General features: G+C 43.1%; 1 protein-coding gene across 6 annotated transcripts in view; it reads left to right on the top strand.

Moving 5' to 3' along the window:
• MDGA1 (MAM domain containing glycosylphosphatidylinositol anchor 1) overlaps window positions 1–16,527 on the top strand; it is a 380,713-nt gene that overhangs the window by 310,801 nt on the left and 53,385 nt on the right. For 4 of the 6 annotated variants that reach the window (XR_007246342.1, XM_048518953.1, XM_048519046.1 and 1 more), the window contains exon 14: window positions 4,320–4,451. The exons of the other annotated variants lie outside the window; for them this stretch is intronic. Coding sequence is in view for 3 of the 4 variants with exons in the window: in XM_048518953.1 (XP_048374910.1) it covers window positions 4,320–4,451 (132 nt within the window). In the remaining variant the exon portion in view is untranslated. The remainder of the gene's footprint in view (window positions 1–4,319; window positions 4,452–16,527) is intronic. 6 annotated transcript variants of the gene reach the window in all.

The raw sequence follows: 16,527 nt of genomic DNA on the forward strand, positions 1-16,527 counted from the left end.
TGAACTAACATAGGTTTCTACATAATTTAAACAGATATTTCAGTATAGATATCTTTGTATGGTATTTGAAGTTGTAAAATAATTAGTGAGCCAAGAATGTATGCCCTTATCAGCTGGGACATCTAGTTATTGTTGGAAGATAATTTTCAAAAAAACCCATAAATATTGGAAACTCAATTGATCTGCAATGTCTTCTTTGCCTGTAACCTGATTACTTTTGGTAAGAAATAATGAACTGGGTCAAGTAATCGCTTTCCTTTAACTAACAATGTAAAATCAATGGATAGTATTATACTCTCTCAAGTTAGTCAATGTTAAAAGTGTAAATAATTACGTTCTTAAGTTTTAATAAAAGGTAAAAGTGAGTCAAAATTCTGTAGCGGTATTTTCTCTTGTGTGCTATAAAATGAACTTTGAAACACTGTTGAGATGAACCTCTTGCCAGGAGATAAACGGTATGATGTGGGAAAACTAACTAGACTCCAAGGACTTCTTCAGTGCATGCCTGTATGTGAATCAGGCCTGACCTGAGTTGTCTGGAACAGCTCAAGTTGTTAGCAGAGATACCAGGAAATTCAGACCTGGCTACACACGCACAAAAGTAAATAATACATAAAGGACTGTGGCACTAGCAACCACTGGAAGCAATAGAGAAGCTAAAAGGACAGTGGATATCAGAAGATTGGGGAAGCTAAGATAGTCAGTCAGAGAAACTGAAGTAACCTGCTGAACCCCTACCTATCTGTTCCCAGATAGGTTGTTTGCCTGTTCTATTGGGGCTTGTGGTTGCTCTGAATGAACAGAGAGTGGTATCTAGACTTCATCCAATTTATATATTTGGCCAATTTATAAGTCACCTTTCTATTATAAATATGCCCAAGGTGGCTTAGAATGAGATAAAATGCAATGAAATCATAGAACCACAATAAAACTGACAGCATATAAAACTGGAAGCACTTTAAAAAACAATAAAAGTCAGGGATAAAACAAGTCTACTTGAAGGCCTTCTGAAACAAGCAAAATTTTAGATAGTGTCAGAAGGCCTGTGCTGTGGAGACTACATGGAGTTTCCAGGGAACAACTTTCAAGAAGCCTTCACATAAATCACAACCAAACAAATCTATGTGAAAGTGGGTTCCCATAGCACCCCTCCTCCTTGACTGATCTCAAAACACAGATTGTGAATGTGTGGTGATCCTTCAGGCTCTTTTAGGCTTGACAGGAGTGGGGAATCTTCTACTCTGGAGTCCTCTCCCCTCCACTAATCAGCTGGCTGATAGGGGTACTTTCTGGCAACAATGGGACATCTGGCCCAGCATTGCCATCAAGACAGCAATGTTACTTACAGTACACACTGGAATTTATGTAATTGCAACACTAGTGATACAGGACTCTCTGGTATTTGATCAACTTCTACCATAGAGTTTTTTCCCAAATGTCAGCGCATCCCCACATTGCCAGTGACATGACAATATCACTTCTGGTGCATGCTGAAAGTCAGATCACTATCCTAATCCTCCCCCTGCTTCTGGTAATTCCCTTCCCATTCCCCAAAGCATACCAAGGAACCCTAGGTTCTTTGGACCCCAAACTGTCAAGAGCTTTAAAGATTAAAACAGCATTTTTTGTTGAACCCAGAGACATATGGGATGGCAATAAAATGTTACTTATTTTATTTATTATTTACTTCATTTATTTATTATTTACTTCATCTGCCTTTCTCCCCCATTAGGATTCAAAAACAGCTTACATCCATCTTTTCTCCTCCATTTTATCTTTACAACAACTCTGAGAGGTAGGGTAGCCCAAGTGTGTGACTGGCCCAACGTCATCCAATGAACTTCTATGACAGAAGGTGTGTGTGGGGGGGGGGGGGAGTCTTAGTCTGGCAGTCCCTGATCCTACTCTGACACTCTAACCACTTCTGAAGAAGTGTGCATGCACATGAAAGCTTACACTGAGAATAAAACTTGGTTGGTCTTGAAAGGGCCACTGGACACTGTCCTGTTTCTGTTGCTTCAGACCAACACATCTGCCCACTATATTACATTAGAACATAAGAACATAAGAACAAGCCAGCTGGATCAGACCAAAGTCCATCTAGTCCAGCTCTCTGCTACTCGCAGTGGCCCACCAGGTGCCTTTGGGAGCTCACATGCAGAATGTGAAAGCAATGGCCTTCTGCGGCTGTTGCTCCCGATCACCTGGTCTGTTAAGGCATTTGCAATCTCAGATCAAAGAGGATCAAGATTGGTAGCCATAAATCGACTTCTCCTCCATAAATCTGTCCAAGCCCTTTTTAAAGCTATCCAGGTTAGTGGCCATCACCACCTCCTGTGGCAGCATATTCCAAACACCAATCACACGTTGCGTGAAGAAGTGTTTCCTTTTATTAGTCCTAATTCTTCCCCCCCAGCATTTTCAATGAATGTCCCCTGGTTCTAGTATTGTGAGAAAGAGAGAAAAATTTCTCTCTGTCAACATTTTCTACCCCATGCATAATTTTGTAGACTTCAATCATATCCCCCCTCAGCCGCCTCCTCTCCAAACTAAAGAGTCCCAAACGCTGCAGCCTCTCCTCATAGGGAAGGTGCTCCAGTCCCTCAATCATCCTTGTTGCCCTTCTCTGCACTTTTTCTATCTCCTCAATATCCTTTTTGAGATGTGGCGACCAGAACTGGACACAGTACTCCAAGTGCGGTCGCACCACTGCTTTATATAAGGGCATGACAATCTTTGCAGTTTTATTATCAATTCCTTTTCTAATGATCCCCAGCATAGAGTTTGCCTTTTTCACAGCTGCCATGCATTGAGTTGACATTCCCATGGAATTATCAACTAAGAGGCCTAAATCCCTTTCCTGGTCTGTGACTGATAGCACTGACCCCTGTAGCGTGTATGTGAAGTTTGGATTTTTTGCCCCTATGTGCATCACTTTACATTTTGCTACATTGAACTGCATTTGCCATTTCTGAGCCCACTCACCTAATTTATCAAGGTCCGCTTGGAGCTCTTTGCAATCCTTTGTGGTTCTCACCACCCTACATAATTTGGTATCATCTGCAAACTTGGCCACCACGCTACCCACCCCTACTTCCAGGTCATTTATGAATAGGTTAAAGAGCACTGGTCCCAAAACGGATCCTTGGGGGACACCACTCCCGACATCTCTCCATTGTGAGAACTTCCCATTTACACCCACTCTTTGTTTCCTGTTTCTCAACCAGTTTTTAATCCATAGGAGGACTTCCCCTCTTATTCCTTCATTGCTGAGTTTTCTCAACATTGGCTCTCATGTGCTTGTTGCAGCAAACCCCACCCCCAGTTAATCTTCTAGCAGCTGCTTTTTGCATCAGTTGATATTTGGGGACTAACTTCAAAGGCAGCCCCACAAAGAGGATTTTGCAGTAGCCCAACATTCTTCTGCAGCTGTAGATTGCAGGAAAAGGTTTGCAGTGATAAGCAAACTGTCTTTCAGGGAAGTTTGTGCACCATTATTTTTGTATTCCTGGACACATCCCTTCTGCCAAGGACTATAAGGAGTCTGCAGCACACTAAAGTACACATATTGGGCAAAGCAGGAAAAAAGTTGTGGGTTGATGATGTTATTCCTGGCTCAAATAAGTGGTTTTCTAGGAGTTGGTGGAAGTCACCACAAGATGTTTATTTGTTTTATTATTTTATTTTATTTCTTTATATCCCACCTTTTACCTCAATGGTGACCCAATGTGGCTTACATCATTCTCCTCTCCTGTTTTATCCTCACAGCAACCCTTTAAGGTAGGGTAGGGTAGGATTGTGAGACTGATCCAGGGTCATGCAGCAAAAGTTCCATAGCACAAATCCAACCTTTTAACCATCATAATAGCTTCCAGTTCAACATCCAAAAGGTCCCTGTTAAAGACCTACCCTATCTAAATGCCAGCAGTGGCGCAGGAGGCTAAGAGCTCGTGTATCTAATCTGGAGGAACCGGGTTTGATTCCCAGCTCTGCTGCCTGAGCTGTGGAGGCTTATCTGGGGAATTCAGATTAGCCTGTACACTCCTACACATGCCAGCTGGGTGACCTTGGGCTAGTCACAGCTTCTCGGAGCTCTCTCAGCTCCATCTACCTCACAGGGTGTTTGTTGGGAGGGGGGAAAGGCAAGGAGATTGTAAGCCCCTTTGAGTCTCCTACAGGAGAGAAAGGGGGGATATAAATCCAAACTCTTCTTCTTCTTCTTCAGTTCTCATCAAACTTATATTTTACCATCCCAGTGATATGGAAAAGAATGTGACGGTGTGTTGCTTTCCCCCCACCTTTGTGTCATTGATTTTTAGGCTATTACATGTTCATTGAAGCCTCCAAGCCTCGGGTGAAAGGAGACAAAGCCAGGTTAATCAGCCCAGTGTACAATATCACTGCCAAATTCTGTGTCTCTTACTACTACCACATGTATGGGAAGCATATTGGTAAGTAAACATGATGGCAATAAAGGGTGGGATAGGGAGGAGTATGCTGGAGTTTAGGATTGCTTGATTTTGCCATGTATCAGAGGGAACAGTCTTCTAGTCGGGATAGTCAGTGGTGTGGTTCATCATTTTGGGCACTGAAATTTTGTTTTAGCAAACAATTCTGTTCATGTTGCAATGTGAGAAAAAAGCTGAGGTGCTGCATCATGGGCTAAAAATCTTGTTTCTCATAGGAGAACCACCAGCCCCCTATGCACACACTCCATTCAGGGCTGTCGTACAGAACTGAAAGTATAGAAAGCACCCACCTTTTTCTCCATTACAACACCACACAAAGATTGGGATGCAGCCAAGCAGACAGCCTGTGATTTCTAAACATTTCTTTTTTTAAAAAAAAGTGTCTATTTTGCAATATATTTTATACTGCCATGGGTTCTAGAAACCTGATTTTTGTTTGGGTATTTTTAAAATGAAATCTCCTGTTATCATAAGTACATGACAGCCATTGGTTTCTACTTTAGAGGCGAGATTCTGGACAAAATGTTTCTATTACTGTCTGATTCTTGTTATAATTTTTGTTTCAATAGTCTAGGAAAATTTAGGGAATCATCTTACATTTTTGCATCTTTTATTGAGATGATGTGGTGTGATTTGGGGGGGGGGGGGAGGAAAGTATTTTTAGAGGATATCTGTGGGGTCCGGTTTAGAGAGAGGTCAGAATGAATATTTCAGTCATGGGTAATACAAGTATCATTGTGGTCTCTCTAGTTGCTAATTTCATTAAAGGAGAGTAAGCAAGACCCAGGAAGACAGCAAAAAAAATGGGCAAAGAAGGGATTTATTCTATCAGATAAAGTCATTCGGAAGGGCATTTCCCTCCCTCTCTTTCTTCACCTCCTGTCTGTGACTGTTGAGATGAAGCCATAGTACTCTGCAAAATGCCACAGAAATGCCTAATGAGTTTCCACATTCAGTCAAGGAGCAATTGCTAATTTGTCACCTCTTGATTATAATTTCATTAATTTGAATAATAAATGTACTCTTTCTAAAGCCTACCAAGTTATTAATCACCTGCTGGACTGAAGCCTGACTGAGAAATCAGTCAGGAGTATGTCTGCTTGTTGGTAAACAGGGCTGGTAAATGGTGTTAATTAACATCTTTCTGTACTTCAGTATGTTAGATCTCTGATCATGCTAGATGCTGGTCCTGTTCAATTTCTTCCTCTGAGGGTGAAGAAAATGAATAAACCTTAGTATAAGAAGAGTTTGGATTTATACGCTCGTTTTCTCTCCTGTAAGGTGGCTTATATTTCCCTTCCTCTCCCTGCAACAGACACCATGTGAGGTAGGTGGGGCTGAGAGAGTTCTGAACAAACTAGCTCAGGGACACCCAGCTGGAATGTAGGAGTGTGGATGCAAATCTGGTTCACCAGATAAGAATCCTACACTCATGTGGAGGGATGGGGAAACAAACCAAGTCCTTTAGATTAGAGTCCTCCTGCTCTTAACCACTGTGCCACACTGGTAAGACCCACGGAGTTCTATGGCTCAGCCAGACCAGTGCAAGCCAATTCCCAAGATTCAGTATTCTATCCTTTGGTCAATATAGACCTTGTTCTCACTAAGAAGAACTCTGATTTGCCATGCAGAGTTAATTTTTGTGAACTGTATGGATAAGAACATAAGAAAGAGCCTGCTGGATCAGACCATAGTTCCTCTAGTCCAGCACTCTGCTACTTGCAGCGGCCCACCAGATGTCTTTGGGAGCTCACATGCAGGATGTGAAAGCAATGACCTTCTGCTCCTGCTGCTCCTGAGCACCTGGTCTGCTAAGGCATTTGCAATCTCAGATCAAGGAGGATCAAGATTGGTAGCCATAGATCAACTTCCCCTCCATAAATCTGTCCAAGCCCCTTTTAAAGCTGTCCAAGTTAGTAGCTATCACCAGCTCCTGTGGCAGCATATTCCAAACACCAGTCTCACATTGCATGAAGAAATGTTTCCTTTTATTAGTCCTAATTCTTCCCCCCCAGCATTTTCAATGTATGCCCCCAGGTTCTAGTATCATGGGAAAGAGAGAAAAATTTCTCTCTGTCGACATTTTCTACCCCATGCGTAATTTTATAGACTTTAATCATCTCCTCCCTCAAATGTCTCCTCTCGAAATTAAGATTCCCAAACGCTGCAGCCTCTCCTCATAAGGAAGGTGCTCCAGTCCCTCAATAATCCTCGTTGCCCTTCTCTGCACTTTTTCTATCTCTTTGATATCCTTTTTGAGATGTGGCGACCAGAACTGAACACAGTACTCCAAGTGCAGTCATACCACTGCTTTATATAAGAGCATGACAATCCATTGGCATATTTGCCTAGGGATGAGGGGTACCCTTTTCCCTGGGCAGCACTAATCTGGTCACATGAGGGGCACAAAATTGGCCCCCCATGTGACCAGGAAGACAGCTGTCATCTTCTGGTGCACTTGAACCTGCCATGTCATCATCAACATGGGCAGGGTCGAGGGTGCCCAGCTGCCGCCCCCGCTGCCCCCTCTCACTGTCCCTGGCTCCCAGCCAGCAGCTGGCAGTCCTTTTTGCTCTCCACTCTGAGGAGGCCAGAAGTGACTGCCGTCCCCCAGCCTCTAAGACCTGTTTTTATAAGTACTGAGGGTGGGAGCAGGGCTTCAGGAGGCATGGCCATGCCCCCAGGAGTGGGGTGGGGTGTGACCCCACCCCTCTGAGCCCCACCCCCGGGCACAGTGCTTATGAAAGCAGCTTTCGGAGGCCGAGGGATGGCAGTTGCTTCTGGCCTCTCCAGAAGGGAGGGAAGAAGGGGCTGTCAGCTGCTGGCTGGGAGCCAGAAGCCAGGAGGTGTGTGGCAGCCAGGGTGGGGGGCAGAGACTTGCCTCCACATACAAGGGGGCTCCTGGAGACAATTTTTATCCAGGCATCATTTTCCTCCGATATGCCTTTGTGACAATCTTTGCAGTTTTATTATCAGTTCCTTTCCTTAATATCCCCAGCATAGAGTTTGCTTTTTTCACAGCTGCCATGCATTGAGTTGACATTCCCATGGAACTATCAACTAAGACATCCAAATCCCTTTCCTGGTCTGTGACTGATAGCACTGACCCCTGTAGCGTGTATGTGAAGTTTTGATTTTTTTTTGTCCCTATGTGCATTACTTTACATTTTGCTACATTGAACTGCATTTGCCATTTCTTAGCCCACTCACCTAATTTATCAAGGTCCACTTGGAGCTCTTCGCAATCCTTTGTGGTTCTCACCACCCTACATAATTTGGTATCATCTGCAAACTTGGCCACCACGCTACCCACCCACCCCACTTCCAGGTCATTTATGAATAGGTTAAAGAGCACTGGTCCCAAAATGGAACTTGGGGGACACCACTCCCTACATCTCTCCATTGTGAGAATTTGCCATTTACACCCACCCTTTGCTTCCTGTTTCTCAACCAGTTTTGAATCCATAGGAGGACTTCCCCTCTTATTCCTTCATTGCTGAGTTTTCTCAATAGTCTCTGTTGAAGAACTTTGTCAAAAGCCTTTTGGAAATCCAAGTAGACAATGTCCACTGGTTCCCCCCTTGTCCACATGTCTGTTTACATCCTCAAAGAACTCTAGTAAGTTTGTAAGGCAGGACTTGCCTCTGCAAAAAAGTTTCCATGCTGACCCCTTCCTCAGCAGTGGTCTCTGCTTTCTCTACATGTTTTCTTATAATTTTATCTTTTAATTATAGATTCTACTAATAATTTTCTTACCTAGGAACAGGATGTCAAAATGACTGGGCCTAGCTTAATCCTCCCCTGGGTCCCCCTAGACCCTTTCTTAAAGATTGGTGTGACATTGTCCATCTTCTAGTCTTCAGGGATGGAGGCTGATTTCAGGGATAAGTTGCATATTAAAGTGAGAAGATCAGCAATTTCATGCTTGAACTCCTTAAGAACTCTTGGGTGAATGGATTCTGGGCCAGGGATTTGGTAGCATTTAGTTAATCAATGGCTGCCAGAACTTCTTCCTTGTCTACCACTATCTTCACTAGTTCCTCATTCGCCTCCTAAGAAGCTTGGTTCAGGTGCACCTCTTCTTGGGTGAAGACAGATGCAAAGAATTCATTCAGCTTCTCTGCGATCTCCCTGTCATCCTTTAGCACACCTTTCGTTCCTTCATCATCTAATGAGCCTACCGCTTTCCTAGCTGGCTTCCTACTTTTCATGTACTTGAAGAACTATTTGTTGCTGGTCTTGATGTTCGAAGCCATGCATTCCTCATAATTCTTTTTTGCCTGCCTTACAGCTAACTTGCTTTTCTTTTGCCACCATTTGTGTTCTGTCCTTTATTCTTCATCATCTTCATTCTTCAGTTGAGCTGGACTTCCATTTTCTAAAAGATATCTTTATTTCTGATAATTTCCTCAACCTCCCTTGTTAACCATGGTGACTTTCTTTTGGACTGGGTACTGCCTTCCAGATGAGCTTTTATTACTGTGTTTTTAAATAACCTCCAAGCATCTTGGACAGTTTTGACTCTCTTGATTTTCCCTTTCAGCTTCCTGTGCATTATCCCCCTCATCTTTGAGAAATTTCCCCTTCTGAAGGTGAATGTAACTACTTGCTCACATGCATACATACATACATACATACATACATACATACATACATACATACATACATACATACATACATACATAAACCTTTATTGGCATAGTCAGAAACAAATACATAAATCAGGAGCAAATGCATGAATACATGATAGATAAAAAGGCCCCACGGGGAGCACAAGTACGTTCTACTGAGAACTCTCAACTATCTCCACAATGAAATTGGCGACCTCTTCACAAAGACCAGGGTCCAAGTCACCTCTCAGCAAGCCCCACCTCTCAGAAGCCTGGAGCAAGCACATGGCCAGAACAAAGAAAACAAGAAAAAAGTCCCTGTTAACAACACACTGGGAAAATATTGAAGGATGTTAGTGGGTGGATTGATTCTGTATGGTCTCAGAGACAACAAGAGATTACATTGGTCTCACATTACATTATATCATAAATGCCTGCAATATTTATCTAATATAAACTAGAACCAGCACTATATGCAGTGTTTTTTCCTTTGTTGTTTCACTTTACCTAACTAATTTTGGCTTCTCCTTGGCTACTCCCTAAATCAACTCTAACTCTGAGTGGCTATTTTCCCAATATTTTGGAAAGGCCTCTCTAGCTCTAGAAAAAAAAATGTCTAATTAATGTAGACTATGGCAGAGAGAGAGAGAGAGAGAGAGAGAGAGAGAGAGAGAGAGAGAGATTTTTACTTAGTACAGAATGGACAGCATGTTTTTATGAGGGAATATTATCACAAGTTAATTAGGGAGAAGGTCATTCACCCTCATGGTTGAAACATTTCTCGGGAGTGCTAAATGTTGAAAATTTGATGTCTTGAGAAATTTTGGGACTGATAGCTTATTTAACTTCAATTTTAACTAACCCAAACCAAGTGAAACATTCTGTGACTCTTCTGACCCCCCCAAATCCTCCTGTTCTCATGTGCATTCCCCAACTTCAAGACCCCTTAAGAACTGGTCAGTTAGACAGATTTCTTCATCCTCTGCTCCTGTCTTAACATTACTGAAGGGCTGTAATTCCTTCAAGGTGACTGAATTGTTCAGTTTTAATGTTCTTAAGATTTCCCAGGGTGGGTTCTAAGGACAGAGTGAATGCACTTTGAATCATCTACAAATCACATTGAAAATCAGAAAGGGCAAAAAAGGTTATTTTTAGCCATTTAAATTCAGATCCTTGCAACAAGGGCCACTAACATGTCCATCCTAAAGTCCAAATTTGTTTTTCCCCTTCTCACATCCTTTTTAAAGCTTTTCTACAGTACTTATAACTTCTCTTTTTAATCTTTCTTGCCCCCATATCATTTGCAGAAGCATCTAACCAAAATAAAGGCTGTTCTCAGTAATCTATGTCAGGATGTCCAGAAGTGAAATTGTGATTTTTTTTCTCAGCCTTCCCCCTGTTCAATAATTGACTGAGGTGATAAGTGAGAGATTTGTGGCAGTAATTTCACATGCTTAAGCAATGGCTGCAATTATCCTGTGCTAAATGGATTCAAGCGTACTCTGTTATAAAATTGCTATATCTTACTATCATACTATATTTGAAGACCCTAAATTTGTGTCTGTATTTTAGGTACTAGCAAAAAATTCTGAAATTGCACCTCTCATAGAGTCCATTTCCACAGAATGATAGAGCATATTGCAGGCTTACAGTGTCTGTGCAATACCTCTTTGCCTAAAAACATTGGAGCGTTTTGGAAGCAAGCAAATACAAAACAAGAGCTTCATGTGAAACCTGAAAGACTTAAGAGATTAATTGGGACATAAGCCTTTGAAAATGAAAGCCCACTTTACCAAAAGAAGTTTTTAATTAGAAAATGTATACCCTGAGCGCCTCTCTAGACACCTGCTTGATGCATCCACAAAGCAAAACAATACAATAAAATCATGAAAATAGCACAGAAATATCTGCAATCAGCCATTAAACTAAGCCAGCACAAAAACACCATAAAAACAGCGTGGAAAGCCTAAAATGATATTCATAGAACAGTTTTGAAGCAAAAACTAAAACATCTCAAAAAGTGAAACCCATCTGTTAAAAAAATTGCATCTGATAAAGTGGACTCTATTGTGTAAAAGCCATAATAAATTGTAACAGACTTCCCTCTGTGATACACCTCTGAAGATGCCAGCCACAGATGCAGGCGAAATGTTAGGAACAAGATCCACCAGACCACGGCCACACAGCCCGGAAAACCCAGAGGCATTCCTCCCATTGGGCAAAGTGGGCAGCTGCCCAGAGCGCCACCCTGTGGTGGGCGACAAAATTGCAGGTTTGTTTGTGGGGGATTTTGTATTTTCAGTGTTTTTTCCATTTTACCTGTAGGGGCTAGGTTCTGAGTTGGGCAGCATCAAAATTTCAGGATTTTTCGAGACTCTCCTGATGATAGCGACCCAGGCTTCCAGGAGGAAGTTTGGTTTAGGGAGTCCAAAGTTATGGACTCCCAAAGGGAGTGCCCCAATCCCCCATTGTTTCCAATGGGAGCTAATAGGAGATGGGGGCTACATCTTTGAGGGTCCATAACTTTGGACCCCCTGAACCAAACTTCACCAAACCTGGGTGGTATCATCAGTAGGGTCTCACAAAGATATTCTGAAATTTTGGTGCTGCTATCTTAATAATTGCACCCCTGACAACAGGCACCCCTTAAATTTCCCCAGATTTTCTTTTTAAATCCACTCCCTTCCTGCCAATGCTTGTTTTCTTTTTTCTTTTATTCTCTCAATGCCTAATAAAGGTTGTTGTTGTTGTTGTTGTTGTTGTTGTTGTTGTTGTTGTTGTTGTTGTTGTTGTTAAATCCACCCCCTTCGGCATGGAGAATCTGAGGTCCCCAGTTTTAACATTGAAAGGGATGCTGTTTCAGGGTGGGGGAGAATCCACCTCAAAACAGCATCATTTTCAATGTTGTTTAAACTGGGGGTCCCAGATTCTCCCTTTAAGGTGGATTTAAAAGGAGAATCTGGGCTCCCTAGCTTAAACACCATTGAAAATGATGCTGTTTGGGGGTGGATTCCAGCATCACTTGTTTAAATTAGGGAGCTTAGATTCTCCTTTTAAATCCACCTTAAAAGGAGAATCTGGGGACCCCAGTTTAAATACCATTGAAAGTGATGCTGTTTCCCCCAATTGGGGGGACTGGATACAACACCATAAAATGTTTTCATAGTAGTAATAAAACATTTTGAAAGCATTTTGAAAATGTTTTCCAAAAATTATTTCTGCTGTGTGGCATGGCCCATTGCTGTGTTCAGATTTGTGAGTTGGGGCATGTTCTATAATGTGATGGTGACTTTGAAACGACCTGGTGGGAAAAAAATTGTTTGGTCACGGTGGGGGAGGGTGGGCGCCCATGGGGGGGCATCAAACACAGGTTTTCCCCAGGGCTCCAGTTTGCCTAGGTACGCCTCTGAGAAAACCCACCAGAATCATAATAAATTAATTACCTTCTTAAGCTGGAAGCGAACAGGCTGCTGCAGCAAGCAGAAGTACTGCTAGTTCTGGAACAGATTTCCAGAACAATTTTCAGGCCAGGGAGTCTGAATTAGAATGGTCTGTTTTGCTGATTTGGGAGTACAGTGGTCTAAATCTAAGTTACTAAAGTTGGCCAAAATCTAAGTTACTACAGGCTCGTAGCACAAGGTAGAAGCAAAAGGCTACTGGAAAAGTTTTTTGTCACATTGCAGGTGATTTTAAAAGTTATTATAGCACTTAGAGTGTACTTTGTTTTAGAGTTTAGTTCTGTGTTCCAAGAAGCCATCTGAGTTTTAGAGTTTAGTTCTGTGTTCCAAGAAGCCATCTGAGGACTTAGAAAATAATTTGTATATATTGACTGAGTCATTTAAGGATGTGCAAACTAACAGCGCTTAACAGGGTTACCTACACTGCTTCCCCAAAACTAGGTCTTAGGTTTAATGCTAATAATAGAGCCCAATGGCCCAGGCCAGGCTAGATGTGTGTGTGGGGGGGAGGGGGGACACTCTGTTTGCATGTGCCCACAGAGAGGGCTCTGAGTGCCACCTCTGGCACCCGTGCCATAGGTTCGCCACCACTGCTATATTCCCTTCAATGAGAGAGCTCCTGGGGCCAGCTGATGCAGCTCCTCAGAGAACAAAGTTTCCACATCTAATTAGCCACTTGAAATATTGAGAAGTATATCCATTCCATGCAACCTTTCCAGGCGAAGTGCTTGCAGAGATATATGGCCTTGCAAGCCAACTACTTATATTCTTTTTCTAGCATCATCACAGTATAAGAGGCAAATTTTCTGGTGTCCCTTGTTGAGGTTCACACAAAACATCGACATGGTGCTGTCAAGTCCTACAACATTATGAAAAGAGACCATGTAAAATCTGACTCGAATTTATTTTTTTAATAACCAGTTTATTACCTTTTTCTTTTCCCATTCTGTGCTGCACAACTCAGAAAGCTAGTTTACTCTCTACAATTTGACTATAAAATATCCATAGCCATCCAGGCAAATCTTCCCTGGGAGAGTTCCCAGACACTGCTCGTTTATAATAGATATGACGAAAGAGAGAAACAGAATACAAATGGAGCGTTTGTAGCTAGAGTATAAAATATTCAGTAACTAACAGAGTAGGGTGATGTTGAATATCTCTCAGCTGAGTGGACACCCGGGTGGGGGAGAGTTCTCTGGAGGCCATTCCCATTCCTTTTAATTTATTTTGCTGGTTTTGTGTGTGTGTGTGTATTTTCACACACTAATACTTACTCTCTCTCTCTCTCTCTCTCTCTCTCTCTCTCTCTCTCTCTCACACACACACACACACACACACACACACACACACACATAGTCTTCAAACTCTCCCTATCTGCTTCTTTCACCATCTCTGAATCAGATTTTTCCTTAACTGGTAATCTTTAGAAATGTTGAAATACCAGGAAGCTAAGGGCCAAAGTGCTCATTATGTTACAGGATTAATCTCCCAATTCTTAATTAAATTGTTTTTTATTATATACAGCCACAGTAAGGGAGCCAATTTGATCAACGAAGGGCTATGGGGTAGAATTATTTAGCCTTTTCTCCTCCTGCTGTTTTTCCTGATAACCCCCCAACACACTTACTCACACACAAATAAGCTGTTTCTTTGTATAGCGGTAGGGCTGCCATTCTCTAGGTGGGGCATAAAGTTCTCTAAGAATTATAATTGGTCTACATCAGGGGTAGGGAACCTGCGGCTCTCCAGATGTTCAGGAACTACAATTCCCATCAGCCTCTGTCAGCATGGCCAATTGGCCATGCTGGTAGGGGCTGATGGGAATTGTAGTTCCTGAACATCTGGAGAGCCGCAGGTTCCCTACCCCTGGTCTACATACTGCAGAGTTCAGTTTCTCAGGAGAAAATGGCAGCGGGGGGGGGGGAGGCAAATAGGGTATACCATAGATCCTACATGAAATCCCTCCTCAGTTCCCTTCCTCCACAGGCAGTGCCCTGAAAACTGCAGGAATTTTCCAGGTTGGAGTTGGCAACCCTAGCACTGGAGGGAAATATAGGTATTACAAGTGTTTGCACAATTTCTATTACAAAGCAAACAGCAGTTAGAGAGGAGCAGTTTAGACTCAGAAAACACACACTGGAAGTGAATGCTACCAGAAGCCTCCCCACTGCTTCCCTGAACTGAGTGGCTTCCCTCTGTCCCCTGGAGCTGCTTCAAGCAAAATAAATAATCCAGGTATAATGTGAAGTTGCACTGTGACAGGATGGAAGCTTCTCAAGATCTCAGAGTCTGTCCTGAAGAACGACATCCATTACAGGATCTTTCTTTGTTGGCACAAGGAATTTATTAACCCCAAACTAGTCAACTTCTGAAGAATATTAGTGTCCCTGCTGTGTTATTTCACATGTATTCAATGGTAAAATGTGGTCATTTTTCTACTTAGAAGTGACATAGTCTAGCAAGCTTGAAATCTACATGGAATTATTGCAAGGGGTAGATTGGCCCTTTAATTTAACTGAGAAGTTTCCAGTGGGCCATTGCTCTTAAGAGCAGGGGGGTGGAGCGAATTATTTTTCAGCCATGGGGCCGCATCCAAGAAACAAGAAAAAAATATTGTGGAGGGGCCGGGCCAAAGGGAGGCTGAACTCAATTCTGCATGGCAATAGGGGCTGCATAAGTGACAGACAGGTTGCACAGATCAACTTGGAATCGAGTGGCAACAGTTCTACATACAACACTATTTGGCACAAAGAATCCACAGGAAGCTTAACACTTACCTGCATAGTTGTCCACTGTGACAATCAAGAAAAGTGGGGAGACTTTAAAGTCCCTTGACCTACTTTTTCACTGACTGTGGTGCTTTTTTTGAAAGTCTCCTGGCAGAAGCTGGTTGCCTTGGTTGCCCGGCTTCTCGCGGGGCTTTCAAAAGACTCGCATCTCTAAGCAAGGCTGAGCTGAGGCGACGGCGAAAGCAGAAGCCCACAGAAGCCAGCAGCCAAGGCAACCAGCTTCTGCGGGGCTTTCAAAGGAAAATCGCTCCCCGGCAAGGCAGGGGGGCCAGTCAGGGTCATCCGGCGGGCCAGATGTGGCCCCCGGGCCGTATAATGCCCAGGTCTGCTCTAGAGGGACACTGACAGCCCAGAACACCACTGACAGCCTAAGACCACTTGCCTTAGACACAGCAGGAAGTAGAAATGGGAGAGCTTTTGCAAATTAATGCCCTCACTGCTGGCCTAGGCTGAGCTAAGCAGCCCTTTTGCTTATGGGCCATTTTAATGTGCTACTTTGTTGCACAACAGTGGACAGGGCTGCCAAGAGCCACCATGGGCCCCCAGACAACGATTCCACCTGCCTCCTCATGTGACCCTGATCCAAAGCAAATAGAACAAAAACAAATCACTCGGTTTGTTGTTACTGTAAATCTAAAGTAATAAAAGAAATATCTGCCCATCTGTCCATTTCTGGCAGAGAGAAGTCATCAGCAAATAAAGCTAGGAGACTTAAAACTGGCCACTGGCTTCAGGATGATTATGGATGTTCCAGGACCAAAAAATGAAAGGCTTCAGAATATCCAGGCCCAGGTTATTTTGGCACACAAACACTGTGCTATTGCAATGGAAGCAAAGGGATACCTCTCAGAAAATGCTACATGGCTGAAAATTGGCGATCAGCTCCAGAATGATGATGGAAGTTGCAGTGCCTAAAATGAAGGGAGTCAGAATAATGTGAACCAGGCTATCATCATGCTGGCAACAGGTAATAAGAGACCTTTTAAGCAACCTGGCATGTGTCTTATACTCAGATCCCCAATCCACCACGGAAGGTCCTGGGTGACCAGAGGCATAGCTGGGCCAGGGTGTGCCCGGTGCACACTCTGCCTGCCCCCCCCTTCCGCGGCACCCCCTGTGGCACCTCACTCACACACACACACTCACACTTACTTTAGCAAACCGAGCAGGCTGGAGAACAGGCCTGCCTGTTCTGGTGGGA

The sequence above is a fragment of the Sphaerodactylus townsendi genome, linkage group LG01 (assembly GCF_021028975.2).
Source record: "Sphaerodactylus townsendi isolate TG3544 linkage group LG01, MPM_Stown_v2.3, whole genome shotgun sequence".
NCBI classification, from domain to species: domain Eukaryota; kingdom Metazoa; phylum Chordata; class Lepidosauria; order Squamata; family Sphaerodactylidae; genus Sphaerodactylus; species Sphaerodactylus townsendi.